A 26,637-nucleotide genomic window follows, 5' to 3' on the forward strand; every position below is an offset into this window, starting at 1 on the left:
GTACAGGCAGGGGGCAGTGCACAGCCCTGACCCCCTGCTTGCTGTCAGGGAAGAAGCTGGTGCTGAGCATGGGGAAAGCAGTCTCTTGCCCGCCCCATGGCCAGCGTTCCCTGCTGCAGGTGCTCGCAGCGCACGCGGGGCTGTCTGGAGCAGGCACAGGCAGCCCCAGGAGGGCCGCAAGCAGCTACAGCGCGGGGTGAGCGAGGGGCTGCTTTTCCCCGCGTTCAGCACCAGCTTGTAACCGGGCCCCGCAGCAGCCTGAGCTCCACGCTGGCTCCAGGCTCACCTGTTGGGGCTGCGCGCAGCAGCAGGAGCTGCGGCCCCCTGCTTGCCACACCAGGCAGTGTTTGCTGCTGCTGCCTGCCCAGAGCTCATGTGCTGGGCAGCCCACAGGCGACATTGGCGAACACTGCCCGGCGCAGCAAGCAGGGGGACCACAGCTGCTGTTGCCGCATGCGAGCCCGGAGGCAGCATGGGGCCCAGGCTGGCACTGGGGTTGGGTCGCAACGTGGCGCTAAGCGCGGGGGGGGGTGGCCGCTCACTCGCCCCGTGCCTGATGCCCCGCACTGCAGCTGCGAGCAGCCCTCCTGGGGCTGCCTCTGCCTGCTCTGGACAGCCCCGCATGAGCTGCAGCGGTTCCGGCATGGGGGCCAGGCCAGGCGGGCCCTGCTGTTTGAGCCCGCCAGACTTCCCCTGGGTCCTACTGGTGAAGTGACAGGAACCAAGGGCAGATGAATATTAGTTTTCTAAATTTTTTAGGGGCCCCATGGGCCAGATAGAATGGTCTCACGGGCCGGATCCAGCCTGCGCGCCATATGTTGCCCACCCCTGCTCTAGAGAGATTCTAGCTGCACTGGGCTTTACCTTATCCGCTAAAATACTGGCTGTTAAGAGCATTTCATATTTTGGCAAGCACAGATGTGGTTAGAATAATATCACACGCTACAGCTGCTTTTCAAAACCAAATATAGTGCAGGAATTTCATTCTGCATGATTTTCTTTTCTTTTCCTGTTTTTTTGTTTTTGTACCATCCGTTAAATAATCACTTAACCAAGAGAACTGACCAAAAGTTATACAGGGAGTTTTGAGGATTTAGTTACCTGTTGGATAAGAGAAAACAGGTTTTTGAGATGACTAGTTACAAATAAACAAATAAGTTCGTATCATTTCTATATCCTGGACTGGTGTGAGTTCTACTGAAATATATCTGTAGCACTCAGACTATCAATGAATGATTTTCAACCAATTTTGAGTAATCATGTTGTTTAGTAAGTTCTTTACAGAGCATAAAGATGTGCTCAATGACTGTGTGGTTGTTTTTCATTTTCCCTTTCTCAGTTTGAACAAGAAAACCAGCGACTTGTTGGTGAGATGAATAGCCTGTTTGATGAAGTGAGGTACAACTCTCTTTATTTCCTTGCTGTCACATTATACAACCAGGAAACGTGCTCACTGGCTACAAAATTTGCTGAATGATAGCTTGCTGCAGAAAAACACTTCTGAATATAGAAATTTGTACATGGAAAAAAATCCAGCAGCCCTATACTTGTAAATAAACCTTTAAAATGGGAGGTACATGACAGCTCATGCCTTATGGTGTTTCTGAACCTGCAAGAAACCTGGTAAAACTCTTTGTAAGCTAGGAACTTTTCTATTTGATGGGTTAAATCTGAAACTCAAAAAATACCTATGCTAATTTTCACCATTAGTCATTTTAACAGATGCATCCATTCAGGATTTTATAGTCCACACAGTCAAAAATAACTCTTTGGACTCCAGTTGTGCAAAAACCCAAATGCCAGCCTAATACAAGATGTATATTTCCTATAATAATGTCTACTATATGTGTATTGTTTATATGAGTCTTCAAAATATCATGAAGTATACCTCTAACATCCAGTTGTCAATGTAGTTATCACACATCATGGCTAAAATAACAGTTGACAAAATAACCAAATTGTCTGATTTTTCTGGGTTTGACAATGTGAATCTACAGTAGAAAATGTTTGTACTAGTACATGGTGGAATATTTTCTTTTCTTTCTCAAGACAAATTGAAGGGAAAGTGGTTGAGATCTCCAGGCTTCAAGAGATATTCACAGAAAAAGTCCTGCAACAGGTAAAATGTTTGCTGTTGTAATATCAAAGCACTCAAGGAAAAGAACTAAACTGTGTTTAAGTGAAATGTGCTTTTCTTACAGACTTTTTTCAGTTGTGATCTGTGTCTTGTTAAATGTACATAAGAACAAATATGATGAGAACAAAACACAGACATTAAGGAAAAACAGAGCTGAAAAGCCAAATTTCACAGCAAATTGCAAGGTAGATTTCCTTGCATCATATTCTTATTAGGCTTGTGTTCCTAGCAGTACTAAAAAAATGCAACACTCATGAATTAACTGTTATAATCGTTTGCCCCAAATCAGTGTGGTGGTATGATAATTCAGTTAATGGTATTTGGTAAACTAGTATCTTTCAGGCAACTGACAAAAATTAATAGACTAGATTCAGGTCTGATCCAAGACCACTGAAGTCAGTAATGGGAATGTTTTCAGTGACTTAATGGACCTTGAGTCATGCTCGTAGTAATGTAGGCATAGAAAGTAAGGTTTAATGAACCCTATAGCCCTCTGTCAATCTAGACTGGTACCAAATGAAAATAAGATGTTAATACACATGCTACTGTATTTCACATTTGTCATCTATTACAACCTCAAAATCTCTTGAGTTAACATTTTTCCAGTGGAGTTTTTCATTGGTTTTTATTAACTCTCTTCATCAACAGGAAACTGAAATTGACAATATTCACCAGTTAGTTGTGGGTGCAACAGAAAATATTAAGGAAGGCAATGAAGACATAAGAGAGGTAATGTTTTTAACTAGTATTTCAATGCATTTCTTGCTCCTGACTAGCAAATATGTCAAAGCACTTTACTGAAAACATGCACTGTGGTATCCAGCAAGGGTCACATTTGTTATTTGTAGACTTCATTAGGGGCATTACCTTGTTTTCAGTAATTGTGTAGGCTGCAGTTACCTTATTTAAAATATGGAACTATTTGTGTTGGTCATTTTGATCTGAACAGCTGTTTGGATATGTAGACTCTGTTGGCCATCAGCTCCTTTTTAAAGAGGAGAGTGACCATGGGCTAAGTATCACTGCCTAAAAAAATAAGGCAACTTGGGGTAGTAGTGGACAAAAACACTGAAGTGAATGGGAATGGAATCTTGAAGCACTACTTGATCAAAATAAATCCTTCCTTATAAAGCTTAAAAGCAGTCCTGAATGTCATCTTATTAGACCAGATATTATTTTGAGCTGTTTTCAGGAGGTAAGCCTTAAAAAAAATTATGCTTTAAGCCCCCTGCATATCAGTGCCTGGGACTGATGCCCCACTTGCCCACCCTGTTATGCTACTGACATTCAGATACAATGCTTTGCATTCATGATTCTCAAATTGCCTAACAAACATGGGCATTGCCACTTTTGCAGTAGAATTGAGACACACTGATGTTAATTGACTTCCATGAGGCCACATATTGAGTCAGTGGCAGATCTGGAAACAGAATGCAGATCTCTGACTTAGGCAAGTTAGGTAACCTAAGAGGTCTGAGCTCTTAGGTTTAAAGTTCTTTTAGTTCCATAAATTAGAGCTAATACATTCAAGATTTGCATGCATAATATTAATGCTAGGTTACTGGCACTGTCTTAAAACCAAAAGAGGAAACTACCTACCCTATCATTTTGTTTCCGACTTAGTCTGAAAGAAATATCTGGAACAGATATTTGCTATTTTAAACTGGGACTGGGTAATTTTTTACATTGAAGTACTTACTAACATTATTAAATCATTTAGAAGAAGAAACGGTCGTTATTGAATTATTTAATCCTCAAGCCTAATAGGACTATTTAGAGAAGTGATTTATTCTTTAAAATATTGATTTTGGCATCTTAACATTTTATACCTAATTTTTTCAGTTCTCTCCAAACAGTTGTTTCAGAACTGTCTTATTTTGCATCATGTTTCTCTTCTCTTGTAAAGTAAATGCTATTGATGAGCTTGGTTTTTACTTTTTTTTACAGGCTCTGTTTTCCAGATTTCAAAGAAATTTGAGTCAATGGGGTGAATTTAGGGCTTGATTCTTATTCAACTTAGGTCAATATTGAGTGTTGCCACTGACTCCAGATTGCCAACAATTCCATTAAATCCAGTCATATTACAGAAATGTCATAGTTTTATTGGGAATGATAATTGAAATCTCATCTTCCAACAGGCAATCAAAAACAATGCTGGATTTCGAGTATGGATCCTTTTCTTCCTTGTGATGTGTTCGTTTTCCTTACTTTTTCTGGACTGGTATGACAATTAATTAAAAACAAAACATGGCATATGTGCTTTGCTTTAGACTTGTTTTTTCCTCTTGAAGTGAGACATACTGTTTTGTTATGCAGTTTTAGAACTGGTGTGGCTGAAATACCTTCCAGCAAAGAAATAAATGGGGAGTGTGGACAGAAAGTGTGTATCCAAGCATATATCCGCTTATGCGGAGTGTACCTACATCATTTAAGTTCCTTCAGCAGCTTCACAAAATAAATGTAGTCTTGCAAAGAGAAATCCATTAATCTGCTAGCAAGTGAAAACTAGGCTGTAGCTTTTTAAGCGGCAAGAAATTTTCAGTAAGATGTAAATTATACAGTATTAAGAAACTGTTGTCTGTAAAACTGTTTTCTTTAGATGACTGCTGGTAAGTTCACAATGTGGGCAGGATGCACAACAAAGAAAAGTTCTGCAACAAAGCCTTACATTTTTCCATCATCTCAGGCTTCTGTTTAATCACATCACTTCAGTGTTAAATGTAGTACTGTTCTGTAAGTATGACTACCAGTCCTAATTCTACAGAATTAGTGTGGCCAGTTTACTAGTTTTTGTGGATAAAAAAATCAAGTCAGTCAAAATAAAAAAAATAAAGCTTTGCTTATAGGTTCCATGAAATTTGGGAAGCATTGCATATACTATATTTTGTGATGGAACAGATGTAGTGAGATTGTCAGAGCACCAAAGAATAGGTCACACAAAAGCCAGACTTTCCAAAGAAGGAAATGTGAAAAACCTGTTTAAAAACTTCAGGAATAGCTATAAACAGGAACCTCCTTGTTAATGTCAGTGTAAAAAACTTTCAACTTCAGGGAAAGCGGATCAGTCACCAAATAAGCTTGTTTCCAGACACCTCCACAAAACGTACTTCTTTTCACTTTTTCGGATGCTTGCTTTAATGGTGGAATTATTAAGTCTTGGCTGCACAGCAAAGATGTTTTTACTGTTCCAGGGTAGGAGGGGCAGGGAGAATGGACAGGCGAGTGGGTGGGGGAAAATAACTTCTACGAAGAATAAGCATGGGCAACAAAGCTTATCACCTTGTAAAATTGGAATTCACTTCTCTCAGCAGTGGTTTTAAAACATTCATTTTGCTGTATCTCTTGTGAAATGCAAGTGTCAACATAATGTACGCAACAAGTGGTATCATCCTTATTCTTTATTTTGCACAGAGTGAAAATGTCAAAAGTTACATGTGGCTTAATTTACATTCAATAAAGTACAGGTCTACTAGAAAATACAAACATGGCATGTCTTAATATGTTCAGATGGGTCTGAACTTTTTCAAATGCAAAGAAAAATTTTGGCACACAATTTATTGCTTTTTATGCATTCCATATAACATGATGAAGTACTAAAAAGCCTTTTACAGTACATAACTGTATAATGCACACTTGTGTTTGTATCAAACCTATAGAATTGAGTAACGGTAATCTTGTACTTTATCAGTTGAAAAGTTCATGATACTAAAATGCTAGTAATAAAAGAAAAACTGTAACCCATAAGTGGAGCTGACCATGTTTGTTCTGCTTCAAGCCTAATTTTGGTGTTTCTCCCTTCATTTTTATATAGCGTCTATAAAAATAATGAAACTTTTGACATGTCCACTAGAAATATCACATTCAAGTAACATGAAAGGAAAAAGTGACTTGCATACCTAAATGCTTAACACATTTATCTTGTCTAACTGGCAAATTAATCATGTTTTTGTAATATATATTTAAGATTTATAATAAAAATGAAAACATGGTTTCATACAACGAATAGTCAAGGATTTAGTAAATACAATGAAATTTGAACGTGCATTCACAATACTATGTTCATCTACATCTTTTTCCTCCCAAGCCATATACATAAACAATTATACTTTTCCACTCAGTTTTGACATGTAGCTTTAAAACAGCAAGTAGTGTTACCTAATATGCTACAATTTCACTTGTGATGCCCTGTGTTTAAAAAGTAGTAAATTACGACTCAATTAATTAACTCAAAGCTTTTTGTAATGTATAAAAAGGGAAAATGTTAATGTCATATAAAATGGAAACAATTTAGACACGTTACTCCCTTCCTCTGTTATATCAGACCAATTACATAGTGGACTTTATCTACAGTGAAAGGGCTTTCAGCCTTTTAAGTATGATCAAAGGGTGTGATTTCTCATTGGAGCAGCCTCTACTCCACAAGTTTATGGCGGTTATTTTAATCACAATCCTGAATATATTTATTACTAAAAATGTCTGTCTCCCATAATATCCATGTAATTTGTGTTTCAGTGCACATCCTTACCAAGATGCTAAAGCCACAGTGGAAATGCAGTGAAGATCTGTTGACAGCAATAATAAAACATTGAGCATGCCTTGTTGCAAAAAACATCATTATCACTTACAAATCAACAACAGTGGAAAAAAATATGAGAAAAATGCTACCTGACCATTTTTCTTTCCTCTCTCCATAACAGTCACTACAACATGCCCTTGATATCATCCTAATCTGAACTGGAAACACATTTTTAAAACAGCTCTTAGCTAAACAAGAGATCACTCTAGTTATGGATATGGTGTTTCAGTTTGCAAAATGGGTGACTGATTAAAAAACATGAAGTATCAGTTCAGACAGTAAAACATACAATTTATCTAGCTTCCAAACCCCTGAAAATCCAGTGGAGAATTCTGTCAGCATCCAATAAATTGCAAGAACATATCTAAAGTTGGATTTCTAAACATTGAAAATGGTGTCAGAGCTCTAAAGCGATGCTGATATGCACCTTGTTTTATGCCCATGAATGTTCTGCAGCAAGTTTTTTTTATTTTTTGCAAAGCAGTATCAGCAAACAGAAGCAATTGCACCATAAACATGAGTAACCTCTAAATTATCCATAATTATATCTAATGAAAAGTTCCTTAAAGTCCCTTAGTTACTTTCAAATGACATGTTATTAGCAGTTTGCTTATCGCACTAAGCTGATTTCTCAGCAGCTTCGGTCTCCTGTTCAGACAGTTTTTCTTCTGATAGTACTGTCATCCATGGAGACACTGAGCGTGTGATGGTTTGTTTGGCCAGATTGTAGTGGTTTATGACCGTGTAAAATTTCCCTCGAGTGCTGGAATCTTGTTCAGAATAGTAGTTCTCCAACCCAGCTGGAATGCACTGATTATTCTGAAAAAAAATTCACTGTTTAGATGACAGATACTGCCCAAAAAAAAAAATCACTAAAAATAAGTGAAAAAGATAACAAGTAATTTCTCTCTTTAGTCTCCATGATTTACTCATGTGTGAGTCTGAAAGCAATACACATTAACTATGGTGGTGTCACAACAATTCAGTAAAGTGCTCTACACCAAGACAACTTCATGAAAAGAGTTTGCCTGAGTTCCAGGACAACTATATTCTAGCAGACTTCTATCTAGTACAATTATTATCTAGGACACTAGATAAAAATAGGCAATATCAAGCTGTCCCAATTTTAGTCTTTTTTACCCTGACAAGGTGATTTCTTAAGGATGTTAAATCTCTGCCTTCAGGATGTTAATTGCATTTTCAGTGCAACGGGTAGCTACTTCCAGCTGTGCGAATTACAAATACCTTTTTTCCATAGTTTGATTAACTCTAGGTACATTAACAGACTAGTTTCAGTCTGTGTTGGATAAAAAGTAATATAAATGCTGTGCACAGGTATGGAGACATTTGTATAGTATAGCAAGCCAAATACCACAGTGAAAATACTGTGGAGGTTCATCTTGCACACAAATATCTATGCACAAAATATATCCCAAGATTTTCAGAACTAGGCTTCTAAATCTCATTTTAGACATACAAATGTGTGGCCTAATTTTACAAAAGCACTGAAAAATTGAGACTTGCTCCAAGCTCAGATTTTGAAAACCAAGTCTCTTAGATACCTAAGCAAGCAACCTGATTTAAGAGCCCTAACTTTTAGTCATCTATTTATGAAAAATCTCAGTGGACATGTGAAAGTGGGGCCTGTCCATGCTTGCATCACCTCTTGGCCAGCTTTCAGCTCCTTTAAGGAAGCAGTTCAAGGATAAAACAGAGTACGTAACTTGCAGCCTAATGTGCTCTAGAACTGAAGGAAAATGGGATTAAGAGACTAAACATGTTTTAAAGCTGTTAATTCTTATGGTAGTCAGATCAGTCTGAGGAAAGAATAAACCTAATTATCTCTATCCTAACTAAAAATGTATTTAAAAGGACCAGTATGCTGGTAGGTCTTCCTTGTCACAGCAGCAGAACAGAAGTTTTCCTTAAATGCACAAGCACACTAATTTCCTTAAATGCACATCACTGATTTTCTCAGAGAATGCCACAAACAGAAATTCAGTTCAATGGCAGAAAGTCCTGAGCGCCATAGGAATTTCACTCTTCTATGACCACATACCACCTTGAGCATGGGTTTGCTTTTGTGCTTGTCCCTTATTTAAATGTCACTGTTTAATGAATAGTATAACTGTTCAAACAAAGCAGTGTGCTGTAAGATCTAGAGCATTTCGCATTCAGAACTACTCTGGTGTCCTACAGTGCTGTGGTGGAGAAATATCAGACAGAAACACTCACCTGTTCCATGGCCCTGTCCACAGAAACATATGCCCTTCCCCCCAGATGCACCTAGTTTCTCAAAGGATAGGGTATGGGTTAAGCAACCAAAATCATGAGGTTATAATCAAAAGGGGCAGACAAAATGACATATTATGGTTGAGCTAATGCATGAAAATTCACTGCCACAGTAATTTAAACCAACACCTTTTTGAAACCCCTAATAATTTGAAGAGCACATCTGAGTCAGTAACTTGCAAATTTTGACCTACCCATCTCTTAATTGAACAGAAGCTTGGATTACTGTTAAAGCTTGAACTGGGGACACTGGCTCACTCACCCCAGCAAGGCTTGATCTATTTGTTTCCCATCCTTTATCATCACCAGACCTGTGGCTGATATCACTGGTGAAATTTTGCTCTATTATAAAGTCACCAATTCCAATGCTCTGGGATCGGTGACTGGAGTCTTGGGCCGATGCAGAACACCCACTGAAGCTACAGGCTCCTGTGAGGGACCTGGTGACTGCAAGGAGCTAGCTGCTATAGGAGAAATGCAAAGGGCAATTCTGGGACAGTGCATTTTAGTACTTGCTCAGCAGAGCAACTGCACCTTCTGAAAATGTTCTCCATGCTTGATCTGAGACACTGGACCAGTTAATATGAGCTTTGAAGCAGGAAAGTGACTAAGCAATGCTTTTCTATCACAGTGAGACTTGTTTGGTAGGTTGCATTTATGGCAACTTTGCTTTCATTATAGGTAGGTTGCCTAATTCTTTCATTGCTGGTAGGCTGCCTAATGCTTTCCATTGTAGGCCCATTACTTACAACTTTGCCCAATTCTGCTTAGGCTAAAGTTGTCCATGTTAGGTGCCTGATTTGTCCACATTGCCTTCCTCTATGGATATAATATTCTGTACTGTATATGGTCCTGGTATTAGAACTTTAACTGTATCACTGTAACTTTCTTGCACTTAAACTCATAATACGTTAGTATGATACTTCAGTTCATAGGTGTAACATTCATAAAGTGTTTAGGGCCTCCTGAGATGAAAGTTGTTCTTTAAATTTAACCTGTGATACAGATTATTTCACCCTTGTTAAAGGTAGGAGAGGAAGCATGATCCATTGATCTAATTAAATCTGCAGGAGGACTAAAACAAATAGAACATAATTACCAGCACTGGACTCAAGCCCAGGCATTGTCAGTACAAAAAATACAGCAGGATCTGCTTCACTGTATTTATCATAGCCAAAAGACAGCAGCCCAAAAGGGCTAGTATCCCTTATTTCTTCCTTCCTTTTTAACACAGGAAGATGCATGGCACCTAATACAAGAGCCAAGGCTTGCACATTGGCATTCTCTTTTGGGTAGATTCCTGCCCTTGTGTTTCTAGTAAAAATCAAGTAAAAAATCCTCTAGCAATAGAAGGGGCTTGGCCCTTTGAGGAATCGTAGGCCAACCTCAGGAACTGGCCAGCCTAGTGTCCTTTAAAACAGTAGTGCTTGACCTTTTTGGCCCATGGGCTGGATGGGCAGTGTGTCCAGTCTGTCCACAGGCTGGATTCAGCCAATACGCCTGATCCAGCACCCCAAGTGGTCACAGCGGGGCCCCATCCAGCTGTGTGGAGAGATGGAAGAGGACCAGTCCAGCCCCAACCTGGCGCTGGCAGGGGGAAGGGAACATAGCTCAGCCCCGATCCAGCCATGGAGGGATGGGGTATGGCCTGGCCCCAACCTGCTGTGCAGGGCTTAGGGTTTGGCCTTGGGGCAGGATGATCATATTAACTGCCACTGCTCTCCCGCCACCAAATTTTTCAACCCATGGGGAATCTTGTGGGCTGAATACCATGGCTTTGTGGGCTGCATTTCACCTGGAGGCCAGAGGTTGAACAGCCCTTTTTAAAACAACCCCCTCTCTCCATGGCCAGAGCTCCCTGTTGTAACTGTGTTATTAGGGCTTCCTGCCCTGAGATCTTGGACTTAATTCAGGACAGTAACCCTTTCCTAGTGCCCAGGTGATGTATGAAAATAGCAGGAGTAATGCAGGTGATCTATGCATCGCAATAAATTGCTGAACATCCATTTCTTTCACAGCCTTGTTTTGGAAGGAGTCATAGATTTCACCACTGATGCCTGTGACAGCCCTGGTTTCCAGCTCTGCCTAGCCCTGGCTGCATCAAGACAGCTGTTACAGTTCCCTTGGCATGGAATGCACTGATGCCCTCACTGGTTCCCTGTGGAGCAGTGTCATTCAATTCTGCTCTAGTAACTTTGCTGTGCCTATTACTCTAGAGGTATTGGGTAAGACTGCTGATCTTTAGTTGACATCATGGGTTATTTTGATGTGTTTTCTCTAGGTTTAACAGAAGACAAATTCTTTGGCACTAAGGTGCAGTTGGCACCTTGTGGTTTAAGGAGCTGTATGATTACATTTTTCTATGCATCAAAAGCAATGCTGTTATTATCTCCAAAAGCAAAGGCCAAGGGCATTAGAATCTTTGGAATCTGTGGCACCATGGTTGAACTACCCATAATACTCAGGCATTAATTCAACAAGGCCTGAAAACAAACTGCTTTGAAGTTGCTCCGTGTCTAAGGGCATTGGAGTAGAGTAAAGACAGCATGGCCTTTACAGACTCCCTGTGGCACTGGAACTGCTGATGCGAGATACAGTGCCCTTTGCAATCAGAGCACATCAGCATCCTTGGCTGGGGGACATCAGGGTGAGAGCACGTTGATGCAGGCAGTATTAGAACAGTGTGTGCCCAAACAGCTGTGTAATCGTTGCAAGTCGTTGCAAAGCAACCGTCATTGGCACAGACTTTTCCCCTGTCTCAGAATGGGCTTTTGTGCCAACCTTGCCATGTCACCAGAGCCTGCTAAAAGAGGACATGAGCACTGGCAAAGGCAGACTCGTATACTGGCATCATATCAGTTTTAGGCCACGTGACTTGCAGAGTTGGTTCTTCTGAGTAACTCTAAAATCATACAAAACATAAACCTTTATACATTCTTTATCTTTTTTCCCCCCAAGAAATTGCCTCCACAAGCTCTCTCCCCCACATTATGAGTATAGTAAGCAACAATACAAGCCTGTATGTGATACGTGCCTTAAAGAGCATCTTTGAGGGCCACTGAGTTCAAGAGTAAGAATCCAATGAAATGACATCCTGAAAGAAGCTGTATTACAGGGAAAAACATTTTCCCTTCTCTTAACAGTCGAAAATCTGAGGTAAAAAGGAAGCAAAAACTATAGAGGATGTAGAACAACTAAAATAAAGGAAAGATGTAGGAGAGACTACTACTGATCAGGAGAACATGATATGAAGTACTCATGGAAGAAACAGATTTTAATAGAAAACAGTAGTTCTTAAAATGCCAGGTGAGATCGGGATTCCATGATGCTAAGTCTAGCACAGTCTCTGCTCTAAAGAGCTGACAGTCTAATACACATGGCTGTTTTCATCTCCATTTTACAAATGGTAATAGAGAAACTAAGTCACTTGCCCAAGATCATGCAAGAAGCCAGTGGCAGAACCAAAAATTGAATCTAGATCTCCTGAATTCCAAGCAAATGCCTTAAGAGCAAGTTATTTTAAAAGTAGGAACTGAAGTGAGAAAGGTGGCTTTCCAGTAAAGTGAGAGGGTGTTTCAAACACTAGTAGCAAGCAGCAGAACACCAGGACTAGGAAGCAGTGGAAAGGAGGTTGGTCTCATCCTGAGGATGGTGCTGAGTTTATATAGGATGATCTTGAACATGAAGGACAAGGATATTGAGTTTAGTAAGTCAACGTGGGACAGAGAGGCAAGAAGGTCAGAGCAAAGGGTGAGGAAGACAATTTAGAAACAGCATTTTGGGAACAGTTCCCAGATTAGTGAGTCTCAACTAGGATGCCAGGGCACCCCGAGGAAATAAGGGCAGGTTCAGATTCCTACAAGCCTGTCTGGGGCCCTGCCTTCACTAGCCATCCCCTCCGCAAGGAGAGGAGCACTGTAATACATTTTTTTTTAAATGGGGTGCTGCTCAATTTACAGAAGTTAAGAGTCCAGAAAAGTTGAAGAACCACTGCCCCAGACAGTCATTGAAGAAGAGGCGAGAGGCCAGCAAAGAGAATATGACAATAATCAAATCAAGCTGGAGCCTGGGCTAGGTTTCAGTAAAGAAGGCAAACAGCAAGGTGTGGCTTTGGTGATATAAAACAGCTGAAATGACAAGATGATGATGGAAGATTAGAAGTAGGGAAAGGAGGTGAAAACACTCAAATTGCTCAAATGGGGGACAAAGAGTTATTTCAGTACAAAACCACTAGTATAGTAATAACCCAAGGCAAAACAGGAGTATTTGGTGTCTACCTCAATGTTTAGGAACCCAAATGGTATTTTCAAAAATACCTAGGGTACCAAACTCCTGTGTAAAATATGTTGAAAATCACACTGAGCATCTATTCAGATCTTAAGAAACCTAAACACCTAGAAAAATTTCTAGGGGAAGATCGTGGACTACTATCATGTTACCAGCACCACTTCCTGGGAATTCCTCAGAGGTCTCATCCTAATATAACTGCTCACACTCAACCCTGCTCAATTCAGAACTAAAAGACTTCATACTACCCATTGGTGACATTTTTGTGCCAGGAGCCATATGATGTCCTTGTAAGAATGATCCAGTTCCAGTCCCAGTCTCCTCATCTTATTCCTACTCAGTTCACATTCAGTTGTCTCCATGCTACTAACCAACTCCTTAGTACCCCATATGCAATTAGATTCATTAGCAAAGATGTATTTTCCCACAAACATACATTGTTCCCTTTATTTACTTATGTGGGGGAGCAGTTCCTATAGAAGAAATTATATAAAACTGTGACAACAAGTTTCACCTTAGCACAAAAGGTTCCTTCTAAACAGGCAACATATATTTGACCCTCCAGAGCTCACAATAGAATCAAAACTTTTTTGGCTTTATGATAGATATATGGAAGTCCAGATGCTTTATTCTAGTCTTTATATTTATAACTTTGTTCTTTCCTACGGCCTATAAATTTGAGGAAATACGTGACATGGAAATGTCTCACCCAATAAAAAAGGGCTTCTTTCAAACAGCTGTAGGTAAAGATTCACTGTTGTAAAGGGCACTGCCATTAAGAATGATATTAGTCTCTTAATTCCTGAGGCACCAGCAAAAAGGATATAAAAATATTACGAAAATCGTGTAATACTCACTGCCTCATTTACAAATTAGGCAGAAACAATTACAGAAAAAAGCATTAACCTATGAATATAACTATAAACTGTTATGCAAATCATCATGCCTTAATCAAGAATAAGCAAAATGCAGCAGACACTTTCACATGCTCTTCTATTTTTATATGTAGAATATATGTAGCTTTTTTTACCTTGAAGACAAATCCTTCTGGACAGGTATGATCATACTTGTAAACCTTGTAGACTACCAGAAATACAACACATGTTAGGAAGGCAAGGGCAAAAAGGACCAGGACTGTTACCTGTAAAAGAAAATAAGTCAACATTTTTGTTAATAATACACAGACTACTCTTGTTGTTGTTGTTGTACTTAACCCACCGAAGTGCTTTGCAGTAAAGCAAATAACGATAACTCATTAACTATGAGAACAGTCATGTTTACCCCATCAAGGATCACGACAGGGGGCACAACATACCCATTCTACAAGCACTGCACTCTGAAACAGCAGTTGTATAGCCACCTTAGTGTAGTAGGGCTCATTGTCTTGAGTGATCTTATTGGCACATGTCTTTCACCACACTAGGGCTACCACTAAGGTAGGCACGTTACATCCATTTTGAGGGATAACGTAAAACAGAAGTGCTGTGCTTCTTCACTCAAGTCTGGCACCACCTAGCATCATCGTCTAATGGGGGCAACGTGTCCAGAAGTGCACTAGTGTCTCTGCTGCTCCCATTCATTCTGCTAGAAGCCAAAGACAGACTGGGTCAGTGTCCAGTATCTGTAGGGCTTTTCTAAATGCAACCTGTTCTGTTGGTTTCCTGTTCAGTGTGTGCAGGCAGCTACAGGGACACACCATAAATTGGTTTGGGGCAGCAGTACTATCAGGACTTGGATAACACAACATGTCAGTCAAACATGCATCAGACACTAATGATTAAGTGTATGTGCTAGGCCAGACAGGAGTTTGGATGACAGCAAATTATCTGACTCTCCATTTAAATAAGATACTAGTGAGGGGGTGTGGGACTTCAGGAACTATGATGGAGGTGATATGTGATTATGGGATGAGTTGGGGAAGGGAGGAGTGTAGTCAGTGACATTTGCAGGCTGGGAATGCTTCCTGGGATCCTCAGAGCTCCTGAGTTCACAGGGTGTACCAGAAGCCTCTTTGATACAGAGCCCACTGCAGAAGTATGCTGGCGCACCAAGGAGTGAACACCAATGTGCTCAACATGAGGCTACCCCTCAAAGCCCTTTGGAAACTCCAGAAACAACTTCCCAATTATCTAATAGTGCACATGACAAATCTGTATTTCACAGACTGCAATGGCTACCAGTCTGTTTCCAGATAAAATATATGATATTTAATCCTGACCAATCAAATATCATATATTTTAGGTTTTTTCTCCCTTAGGGCCTTGTAGCACAGCTCCTGCTGCCCTCCAGCTCCCTGTTATAGCCTGAACTAACACTCACTTAAGTTGATGGAAAGATACCAATTTACCTGACTGGGTGCTGAAACAAAGCCTTAAATGCTGTTTCCTTAAGCATCCTCCTGAGAGTTGCAGTGTTTTTGCTAACTACCCTAGAACCGAGCTCTCACCTGATGGAGCCTGGACAGCATCTGGGGATGGAGAGGGAACACTGACTCTGAAGTTAGTGTTCACTTGGCTTTAAAAAACCCAGGATGGTTGCCCTGAAAAGCCTCTGTCTGAGGGAGATGTGGTCTGAGTGAGGTTACTGTTGCCCAGGAAACTTGTCTTCCAGGTGTCTTTTTGTTATAATTAACTGAAATTCTAAACTGATCTACAGCTGATGGGATGCTTTTTCTGACCAGTTAGAAGGGAAAGCATGTGTTACAGGAAGAGAAATGATAGTAAACAGAGCCAAACAAAATTATGTCACTAAGTAATTAAAACAGAAAGGCAACTTTCAATTTGATCTGGATTTTAAAAAGAGCCAGGTAAGTAGCTGCACAGATTAACTAGGGAATGGAATTCCATTGAATTAGGGTCAACAATGCAAACGATGTTTTGAGATTTGGAAAGCAAGAAAGGATTTAAAGATTCTGAATCTACAGCAAGAAGAACCCGAGGACTCTAATAAGAGCTAACTGGGGCTGGTAAGATCATACTGCAAGATTTAATCATGGCAGTGGGCCCTTTTGTGACATTTAAGGAACGTAGATTCAAATTCTGGGGACTTCTCTACATTAGGAAAGTTAGCTTAGTTACAGTGGTAAATGATCTATGCCAACTACCTTAATGTAGACTCAATGGTCGAGCAGTGAGGTGTGTGGCAGAAGCCAGTACAGTCTTACAAGAATTTCTGACCACTGTTTAAACAAAGCTTTCTTTAAAATAGCACACAAAAAAGGGACAGGGAGAGGGGATCATAATTGTGGATCAGAATGTATTAGGACAAAGGCTGTTACTATTAGCTTAATATTTACATGGAGGAAAGAATCTAGTTCACAGCAGCATCTTTAACTTGCAAGGGCCTTCATTGAAAAAAGTTGCACACTGAAAACCTGACATTAGTTTTCAAGTATTAGTCTTTCTCCAACTTTATAGTGGGTTTGCTGAGGTGAGCGCTAAAACAGACAGAGATCACTGTGTGTCTCCTTGTATCATGAGAGCGTATGGCCCCTCTCCATGTTTCATGGTTTCTTTCCTTCAGAGGTTAAGACCCACCCAGAAATATCAGGACAAACAACCAGCCCTACACAACAGACTAGTCATTCAACTAGTGCTCAACAGCTGGCAGAATCAGGCCCTCGGGGCTGATTTTTAGAAGTGTGGATTACCTGTGTGTCTCACTGACCTCACCAGAAGTAGTGGCTACCTGGTGCTTCTGCAAATCACATCTACAGCGACTTTCTCACAGTCATGCAGTAAACAATGGGAACAGATCCCAGGTCGTCTGATCCTCAGTTCTCAGGTACTTCTCTCACTTTCATTACATATTACCTACTCCAGGGATGCTCAACATCGATCCCACAGGCCAGATCTGGCCCACAGAGCCATGTCATCTGGCCTGCCAGGCTCTCCATGGGTCTGAAAAGTTAGCAGCATAGGACCAGCAGCAGTGTTAACTGCTGCTCCCCAGCTGCCGTATTTCCAGACCTGTGGAAAGCTCAGAGGCCATGGCCCTGCATGCTAGGTCAGGTGCACAGAGCTCACATGGTATAGGGCCAGATCCTGGCATGTGGGGAACAGACCAGGACAGCATGAGGTCCAGGTCAGGCTCGCCAGGCTTGATCAGGGCAGTGCGGGGCCTGCTCTGGGCACACAGGACTCAACCCTGTGTGCTGACCCTGCTATTCCTCCAGCTCACAGGGCTAAAAGGTTGAACACTATTGATCTACTATAATGGTAACAAAATGTGAATTCTCATTTACAACAACATTACATTTCCCAAACCCTATTCAGAAAACTCATGGCTCCTTCCTACCAAAGTAGGTGCCTTACTCTCCACCTACTCGCCAGAATACAAGTAACCCCCTTTGCAGCAAACAGGAATTACTCATATCCATGAGGTGAACATGGGAGAAGAAAGAATAACGCATTTAGATGCCAGTCTGCTCTCCACGTACACGTAACTCACTCCTCTTTTCTTACAGTCTGACTTACCTTCCTCTCTTTCTTCCAAAGTTTCCCCAGTTTACATAATAATCTACCTTTTAGCACCCCCACCACAACCTCTAGGTTCTCCTTTGAATTTCTGAAACTATCCCTGAGGTAGGAAATCCATTTCCCCTTCCTCTACCAAGCCCCATTCGTTGAGCAAATCCCACCACTCCATAACCACATCCTGATCAAGTGATTGCCCACTCCCCAACTAACTTGTCCTATCAGGAACAACAATCTTCCCATTATGATTTCAGAAATGAAGATAGCTAGAAAGAAGCAAGCTGCTCCACGGTCTATCAATCCCTAAAGAAGCTGCAATTTTACTTGCTCCGTTCCCTCAGGAGCTCTTCATCCCTTCCCCCTCCTGTGGAGAGGGTCTTTTCATCTAACCATAGAAGCCCCAGAAGCAATTTCCCCATATCATCTGTTCAAGGTGCGAGAGGGTGACAATTCTGGAACAGGCTCAGCTCTTCTCTTCCCACAAGGGAACCTGGCATTGCTTCTCTCTCAGGCAGTCACTTGGCCAAGTGCCCCAGTGGGAATGGGAGGCACTTGTGTGCTATGGAGTACACATCCAAGAACTCTCTCAGGGAGGGTCTGATGCCTCCTATTCCAAAGACGTGTTTACTCCATTCAAAATCATTTTATAAAAGCCCATAACAGTTCAGTCATTCAACATTTTTAGTTTGAGTAACATGAGGGAGCCCTTTTCAACTCAGTTTTACAGAGAATTGCAGCATAACTGCTCAAACTGGAGAGATGAGACTATATTAAGCATGTGGCAGATTTCTGAATAGATTGTAAGTGAAGAGCAGAACCAGCAGAACGTCTAGCCAGAAGCCATTACAGTTATTGAAGAGAGAGATGACTAACGAATAAACCATGTATACCACAGCCAGAACCTATCTCCAGTCTCCATTTAACTGAACAAGTGAAACTCAGAGGAACTGACAATTGCACTCGTATAGAAAGCAACTAATGATAAGGCCAGAATCAAAAACTTCCAAGCGCTGAAACAGGAACAGCGCTACAAAATCTTCCCATTCAAGGCATGCCCTTGGCTGCAGCTGCAAAACCACATGGTTTAACATGTGTTTACCTCTCACTTTGACTACTGCAACCTTTTCTCTCATTTTGCTGATGTTTCCCTTGCTTACCCTCAATCAGCCCCCAAAGCTACTGCAAAAAATCAGCCATTGCTCCAACATGCAATTCCCCTTTAAACCCTCACTGGTTTCCCTGCCTTTCTGAATGAAAGGCAAGCTCTGTATCTAAAAGACTCTGTTCAAAGACCATGCATACTTTAACTCTTTCCTCTCTGCCCTCATCTCCTTTCACTGTTCCCTTGTCCCACCGTTCCACTGAAGCCACATGGTTTACTGTTTATGTGCCACCAATCTCCGCTCCTTTCACGCAGCCCAAATCTGCCTGAAATCCATCTGATAAATCAGTCTAATCCCATCCTACCCTCCTTCCAGTTCTTTTTCAAATTACAGATCTTTTCCAATGCCTCTAAATCTTCCTGGAAGTGTCCACAATGTTACCATGGTACACAAAGTGAAACCAGTGAGACATTAGCATAGTACCTATTTAAGCTATAAACCCTTTGGAGCCTTGCTTCTGACTTTCTCATAAAATGCTATCACACTTGTTGTTATAAAAAGAGAGGGAAACTATGTTCACAAAGCACCTTTCATCCAAAGAGGTTCACAACTTCTACCTATGCCCCACCACTGAAATGTAGGCATCTTTATGATGAAATACAACCATTCTACACAATAGTTTAGACAGGGAAAGTAATACTATTGTTATCCATTTTACTCGACAGGAGAACTTCAGGCAGGCAAAACAGCATTAGCTAAAATAGAGTCTGACTGTAACACTGTAAGTTAACACCTGAAAAACAAAGTATTGGGCTCCTAACCAAATGATCAAGATCTCAGTTTGACCTCTCTACTGCGTGGTGTACCTGCCAGAACACAGTGGCTCCTACCACAATGCCTAAGCACTGATTCAAAAGAAGATGGAAGAAAACCATGTAGGAAATTATAATCTCCACTTCTTATCACCCCTTGTTCCATGGTGATTTCCAATCCTAGCACTATCTCTGCCCATTCCCCCCGAGTTCTGATGACAGCACAGCTGGGGACAGTACAGCTGAAAAAGAGGAGGGTTCTACCTTAATGAAGCAGGGACCAGAAGACTGACATTCTACCCTATATTAACAAGATTTAAACCATGTTAAAGTGGACTTACAAAATAGCTCAAATGATACATAACAGAACAACTCTCTGAAGCAATTATCATATTGTACATGTGTGATTTTGCTGGCTCAAGGGATCATAGGAAAGTAGGACTGGAAGGGACCTCGTGAGGTCGTCTAGTCCAGCCCATGCTCAGGGCAAGATTATCCCTGAATAATCATCCCAGTCAGGTGTTGGTTTAACTTGCCCTTTTTCAAGGGATGGAGAGTTTGCAACTTCTCTAGGTAACCTGTTCCAATGCTTGATAACCCTCATGGTCTTAAAATTCTTCCTAATGTCCAATTTAAATTTCCCCTCCTACAGCTTGAGGTCATTGTTCCTAGTTTCATGTCCTACTGTCACAGAAAAAAGCCTATTTCCATCCTCTCTGTTATCACCCTTCAGGTATTTGACTGGGCATTTTCTTTCATACGGAACTTCTAATGTGATGTACCAAATTAGCCACGTGATCGGCACACTTTGCACTAAGACCTTCCTCTCTGAACTCCCTGTATAAAGAGCGCTTTATTTCAAGAGTCTCTCTATGCCTGAGGAAGACAGGAGATGCCTTGGAATTACTGGCTGGACTACAGTATGTAAAAGAAGCTGCAGCATAGACAGACTGCCCTTCACAAATGAGAGCAGCAAGGGAGAAGGCAAGGCTTGGCTTAGGAGTTCTACTCCCCTTCCCACCCCATAGAAAAGGTGAAAAGGTCTAAGGAGGGCAATACCTGCTGGGGGAAAACTAGCTAGGAACCAAGACCTTCCACGTGGACAGTCAGCAAACAACTGGTCCTGCCTGCAAGGGCTTGGCTAAGGAACTTTGAGGAAGGGTGGATAGGTGTCATAGTCTTGGGAAAGGGCATTCTAGATGTCTGAGGGTGGATTCTCTGTGGCAGAGGGGCCCAAAGGCAGGAGCTTGACTGTGAATGGAAAGAACTACCTCCTATTTCTCTCCCACAGCTGACAGTGAAAGTATTGTAACCTCTGATACAAGGGCAAAGACTCTGGGAAAATCCTGTGACCACTTGAGTGAAGAGTCTTGTGACCACAGGATGAGGGCATACCCTGGGAAAAAAGTACGGAGGCTGCTAATTACATCTACTAGCTCCAACTCTAGACCAGCCATATTCAAAAGGAACTGGCAATGTCATATCCAATAATTATCAAAACATGCCAAAAAGTAGTTGCCCTTCAGTGATCCTGCCAATATGTGTGCTTTTTACAAGAGCAAGTATATTTAAAATAATTCTCTCCCTCATTGTTCTGGGAAAGAGACAATATGAGGAAATGATCAAAGCCTCAGTCCCTCCAACACTTACAACTTTAATCACATGAGTAGCTTCACTGAAGGCAACAGAACCACTCGCATGAGTATTTGTTTCCAGTTTCAGCCCTAAGTGAGCCCAAATGCATTTAAGCTAATGCCTATCTTTAAGTAAGTGTTCTACTGAATAGGAATGGGATTACCATCCCACACATCTATGAGACTTGCTGACTTGGGACCAAAGTGCTGACCAATATGGCAAGGAAGCAAACAAAAAAGAATACAGAAATATTTTTCTCTCTATAGTCATTTTTCAGCTATAGGAACCTGGTAAAAAGGTTTCAATCAACAATGTGTATTGCTGACATATTTAAATTAATCAATAAGGAAACAGTTATATAGTTTCACCTACATGCACTTCTCCAAACTATTAAAAGAATTCGATTAAACAGAAGCCCAAAGTACCAAATGGCAGCATTTGTAAAAAGGAAAGTTATTTTTCAGAGGGTGTGACTACTTTTCCATAGCTCCTTGTAGACATTTAAACAGCAGTTTGTTATGTGAAATTACATGGCTTGCACCATATGGTCTTACTGCAAACCAGCTTCAGGCTTTGGCTCTGTAGTTAGACATATACATATGTAGTGGGCAAACTGAGTTATGTTACGGCTCTCGGCCATAGTTTAGGCCTGCCCGGAACTAAGCAATTGAATTGTACAGAGTGCCTTATGGGAAACATGAGTGCTGTGATTGGTACGGTGGGTTAACCAGGTACAGTAGTTTCCCTGAAAGGAAAGGAAACCAAAAACAGAACAGGATTGGAGTACCTCATCTAAAAAGATGAGAAAGAAACTTGAGGATTGAACAATTTGAGGTGAAGAAGTTACATAAGTAGTGGACAAACACAGAGACAGCGTGTGTTTTGTGTTGCCACCCTGGGGAGACGGGAGCAACCTGGAATTCTTGTTCGAACAACGAGGATTCCAGAAACCAGCATCCCCCACACCCAGCAGAGGATCTGAGGCCGCAGTTGTAACGTCTGAAGAAACCACTTGCCAGGTCGTATTACAGAGAGGAAACTTATAATAAAACATAGGAGTTACTAATAAAGTACACTTGATACCAAATCAGATGAAGGGCCATGTCAATCCTTGGGCATCTCTGGTAAAAGGAATCCTAGTGGCAACAACATAGATGTAAAGGATAATCTCTTAAAAATTGATTTGCCTTTGAATCACCACATGGCTTATAAAACATACTGCAAGATTTAAAAAGACTTGAAATTTATAGGCAAACTGAAATACTTGCTTACAGAATACATATAAGTGTTTGCCTATTCAGGTTCCTTTCCCCAGAGGTAAAAGCATGATCTCACATTGGTGCTCTAAGGTACCTTGCTGTTTCTGAAACTGTGCTTGTGAGCAAGTGACCATATGTGTATCACCATACGAAAATGATGCAAGATCAGGCACCTAATACGAAATCCTTCCCCCCAGTGAAACCAATAAGTATGTTACCACTGACTTCAATGGAACTAGGGTTTCACCTCTGGCATCAATACACCTCAGTTCTAACCTACAGCAGCTTCTTCTTCTCTCTCTCTCTCAGCTGATTGCAGGTCTCTTCTGAGCAGAGACAGACAGCCAGGCTGAATTACTACAGGCTTTGTACTGTGGTCGATTTGCTGGAGACTAGATGAGATACCTCTAAATGTAACACAATTAAAGTGGCTTTCTAGAGGTGAAGAGCTAACTCCCTATTTTCCCTTTCATTGATTTAAGTGCTCCACAGATATCTCATACTGAAAATTAACCATTTAAAAATCAAGATCGTATAGGTGTAGTTATCTGTAGAAAAACAGAGCGGGATTAGAGGGTATAGAAATTCTGACTTTTCAACATTTGAACCAGAATCTGATTTGAGCCATCAGAATCTGGCTGTATACAGATAATTCAATTTTAGGGCAAAATTATCCTTGAATCCTGTTCAATAAACAATCTCAGCTTTGTTGCTATAACTATGATATTGTTGACTGAATGCAGCGGATACCTTTTATAATTCCTTATTCACCCAGCTCCTGAAACATCAAATCATCTACATGACATACGCACATGCTGGATGCTGCTTAGTTTGTCATAATGTATAATTTCTCAAGTAGCACAGCTTTAGATGATCTGCACTACTGAATCCCAAAAAATGCAATCTGCTTTGTCCTTATTTAAGGACTACATCTGAGAATACGCGTGTGAATATCAGTAAATATGATTGTTTGTTTATATTTTAATGCAACATTTGGTTTTTGAGTCTGCAGAAAGCATATCTTTAGATAATGTACAATATTAAAGTCATTTAAACAGCTTGTGAAGCTTTTTTCAAGTGTACATGCCAAAGTCAATATCCCACCAGTTAAATAATGCATTTTATAATTATAGCAAATATTTAACTTTCAAACAAACATCCTTTTGCTCTCTCGGAATCAACAGCAGCAGTTAACATGATGGTTCACAATTAATAAGGGCTCAGGAGAAAACCCCACACAATCACTACTTTTCATCTGCATATTTATGAAATGTCATCAATTATTCATGAAATATTTACTACTGGGAGTGGTGAATATGGCAATCATCCCTGTTGGAGAGGCAGTCAGTCCTTTTTAAAATGTTATGAGCAGCATAATTTAAAACTGTTGTAAGGAAATTAAGGGACATTTTAGGACTTGATTGTTCTGTATGAAACTATTGCTTTCAATTAACTAAACTAGCTTACCTAATTGGCCACCTCCACATACACCTTTCCCGTAGACACAAAGACACAGAGCCATAGCATGATTCATCCTGCAATCCCCCAGAGATACCAAATCTTACAGAAACCTCTCTCTGATGCAGTAGTTACCTAGCAGCACAACCTAGCAACCCTGGAGTTTGAGATTAATCCCAGAGTGATAATCCTAAAGTAATATCTAAAAGACATTTTGTTTCAAGTCTGCCATCCAAAGGTATATAAATAAGTGCAACATAAAATGTTCTGGCTTCTAAACTATTCAGCCATACAAATTAGAAATGGCTACATGATAGTATGACAAGCTATTTGTCTCTCAGAAAGGCCTTATTTGCTCAAGCTCTCTCAACACAGATACAAAAGACTGGAACTATACATGACTTAGATCTTTCAATTCATCATTTAGGCTTTGAGACTTCAGAAACTCTGCTCAGATGTCATCTAATTCCCCTCACTAGATGTCTGCTGGTGTATGGGTGCAAAATCCTCAAGTTCTGATACTGCTGAATTACTCAGAGCCTTACCTCATGCCTAAATCCTAGCAGCCATTCTCCTACCACCTACACTTGCAGGAACCAATCCACTAGCTGTTCCACTACCCTGACCAAATAGAGCCATGTACAAAAAAAAAAAACTGGAGAAAAGCAAAAACATATCCATCCATCCCCATTATTCCCAGTGGTTAGAGCATTTATCTAGGAAGCTCTCTCCCTGAGCTGTTGCAAAGATTTGAACCCAGGTCTCTCGCATCCCAAAAGAGTAACCTAATCACTGACCTAGGTGGCTTTCTGGGATAGATGTCTCCCAGTCTCTCCCGCTGAAGTTATCCCACACCATGTAAATACCTGCCTGGGAATTAGGGCACTATTAGCTATTTAAAAGTTAGATGTTACAATGCTGAATTACATCCCTTTCTGCCCCTTGCCTAATTTCACTGTTAAATATGAGTGTATAATTGGCTTTAATTTCAGTGGAGCTGTCTCTATAGTTATAAGAATAGGCTTGGGCCCCAAACACCTTCACTATCACTGTTCATGCTGGTTGTTGTGTTTTAGGCTTCATGTCAAGTTTTTAATACTGTTCTGATAATAAATCTATCTTTTCTTCCTTTCAAAAGAACCATAAAAATCACATTTGACTTAATTTCAGGGTTGACCCATAATCTGGTGCCCTACAGCAAAGGTAGGCAACCCCTGGCACAGGTGACAGAGCATGGCATGCAAAGGCATTATGTTTGGCAGGTGTACCTTGGAGCAGACTGCAGGGAAGGGGCTTCAGCAGTACTGCCACAACAGGGATTGGGCCCTTTGCAGCTCCCTGGCTGTCCACCCCTAGCACGCCAACATCTTACGAGTCAAGGTTGCGGGTGTTTTTGGCACTCTAACCAAAAATGTTGCCAACACCTGCCCTACAGTCTGGATTTTTGTACTTACAGTATTCTTGTGCATGCAACAGAAATACCACATCAAAATTTTTTTCAGTGTACTTCTTATTTTAGTGTTTTTAATGCATATAACCCTTTGGCTCTTTTCCTTCATTATCTGATTCTCCTGTGGGACTTAAAGACAATAGCAGTCTCAGGTCTTTGTATATAATTATCACTTGTATCCAGAGAAAAAGCTTTTTTTTCTAAACTTGAAGCTGAAAAATATGAAGCCAATTTATACACAGGGTTGACTTTAAAAGATATGTATGTTCATTTGGTGTACCCATGTAACTCATTATTTTAATGAGTTAAACATGAACTTTGCAAAGATAATGTGCTCCTTTATTTCTGCTCCTCCTTTCCTACAAACCAAATCTTAATCTTCCAGATGCATTTCTTCTGTGTCCAAAATACTGCCATCACCTGCTGTATATTTTAAAATGCTGAGTAAATGTACTGCTTGTGTAAAGTGAAAGACTGGAAACCCAAGTTTTCTGTTTATAGACAAAGGAGGTATAGGAGTGTCCATTACAGAGCAAGCTTTACCACTCCATCTTGCTAATGTGGATCAAGGCACCCACCCTTCTAAAGGGAAGAGTAGTTCAGTCTTTCCAATTACAATGTTGGTCTCCATCTCAGATGAACTGCAAAGGGAATAACGTAATGTGCACCCATTTTCACCAAGACTCTCACTCAACTGCCACCGGAAGATAACAGTTTTCATACATCACCTTTCTGTGGGATAAGTTTGAAGTAGTATGTTGATGGAAAAGACCTCTCTTATATTTCTCTGCTCCACCAAGGCACAAGGTAGATACAAACTCAACAACAAGGAATGACACAAAGAAAAGAAGACTGGACTGCATTGTATATGCTTTGGTAAATGTAGTTATTACCAGAACAGATAGCAAATGCTTACCTTAAACCTTTCTGAGACTCCTTCAGTTATGCTGATTGTGAATTCAGCTATTTTTGGAGTACGGAATTTTCCTTTCTTGCGATCAGGCTCATATTCTGTTTTCGTTTTGACCACAACCTTTTCAAAAGCAATAACAAAGCTGTTACTATTTTGTAAACCACATGCTACAGTTTATTTGCCTAAACTGGGCTAACCCAGATGTCGATAGAGGCGTTTTTTACTTACGGAAAAGTTTAA

General features: G+C 40.7%; 2 protein-coding genes across 3 annotated transcripts in view; one reads left to right on the plus strand and one right to left on the minus strand.

Moving 5' to 3' along the window:
* STX18 (syntaxin 18) overlaps positions 1-4,966 on the plus strand; it is a 147,707-nt gene extending 142,741 nt beyond the window's left edge. Inside the window, exons 9-12 of the mRNA XM_019526231.1 lie at positions 1,340-1,398; positions 2,050-2,119; positions 2,786-2,866; positions 4,276-4,966. Of these exons, the coding sequence (XP_019381776.1) occupies positions 1,340-1,398; positions 2,050-2,119; positions 2,786-2,866; positions 4,276-4,371 (306 nt within the window). The 3' untranslated portion in view covers positions 4,372-4,966. The remainder of the gene's footprint in view (positions 1-1,339; positions 1,399-2,049; positions 2,120-2,785; positions 2,867-4,275) is intronic.
* A 554-nt stretch (positions 4,967-5,520) lies between these two features.
* Positions 5,521-26,637, minus strand: part of LOC109303875 (neuron-specific protein family member 1) — a 30,326-nt gene continuing 9,209 nt past the window's right edge. Inside the window, exons 4-6 of one of the 2 annotated variants that reach the window (XM_019526232.1) lie at positions 26,401-26,407; positions 14,323-14,433; positions 5,521-7,532 (exon numbers count right to left, since the gene is read on the minus strand). In XM_019526232.1, the coding sequence (XP_019381777.1) occupies positions 7,332-7,532; positions 14,323-14,433; positions 26,401-26,407 (319 nt within the window). In that variant the 3' untranslated portion in view covers positions 5,521-7,331. Of the gene's footprint in view, positions 7,533-14,322; positions 14,434-26,400; positions 26,518-26,637 lie in introns of both variants that reach the window. The other variant, XM_019526233.1, reaches the window with a different exon arrangement.

This window comes from Gavialis gangeticus, unplaced genomic scaffold (genome assembly GCF_001723915.1).
Source record: "Gavialis gangeticus isolate Ggan-Ray unplaced genomic scaffold, GavGan_comp1, whole genome shotgun sequence".
Classification (NCBI taxonomy): Eukaryota; Metazoa; Chordata; order Crocodylia; family Gavialidae; genus Gavialis; species Gavialis gangeticus.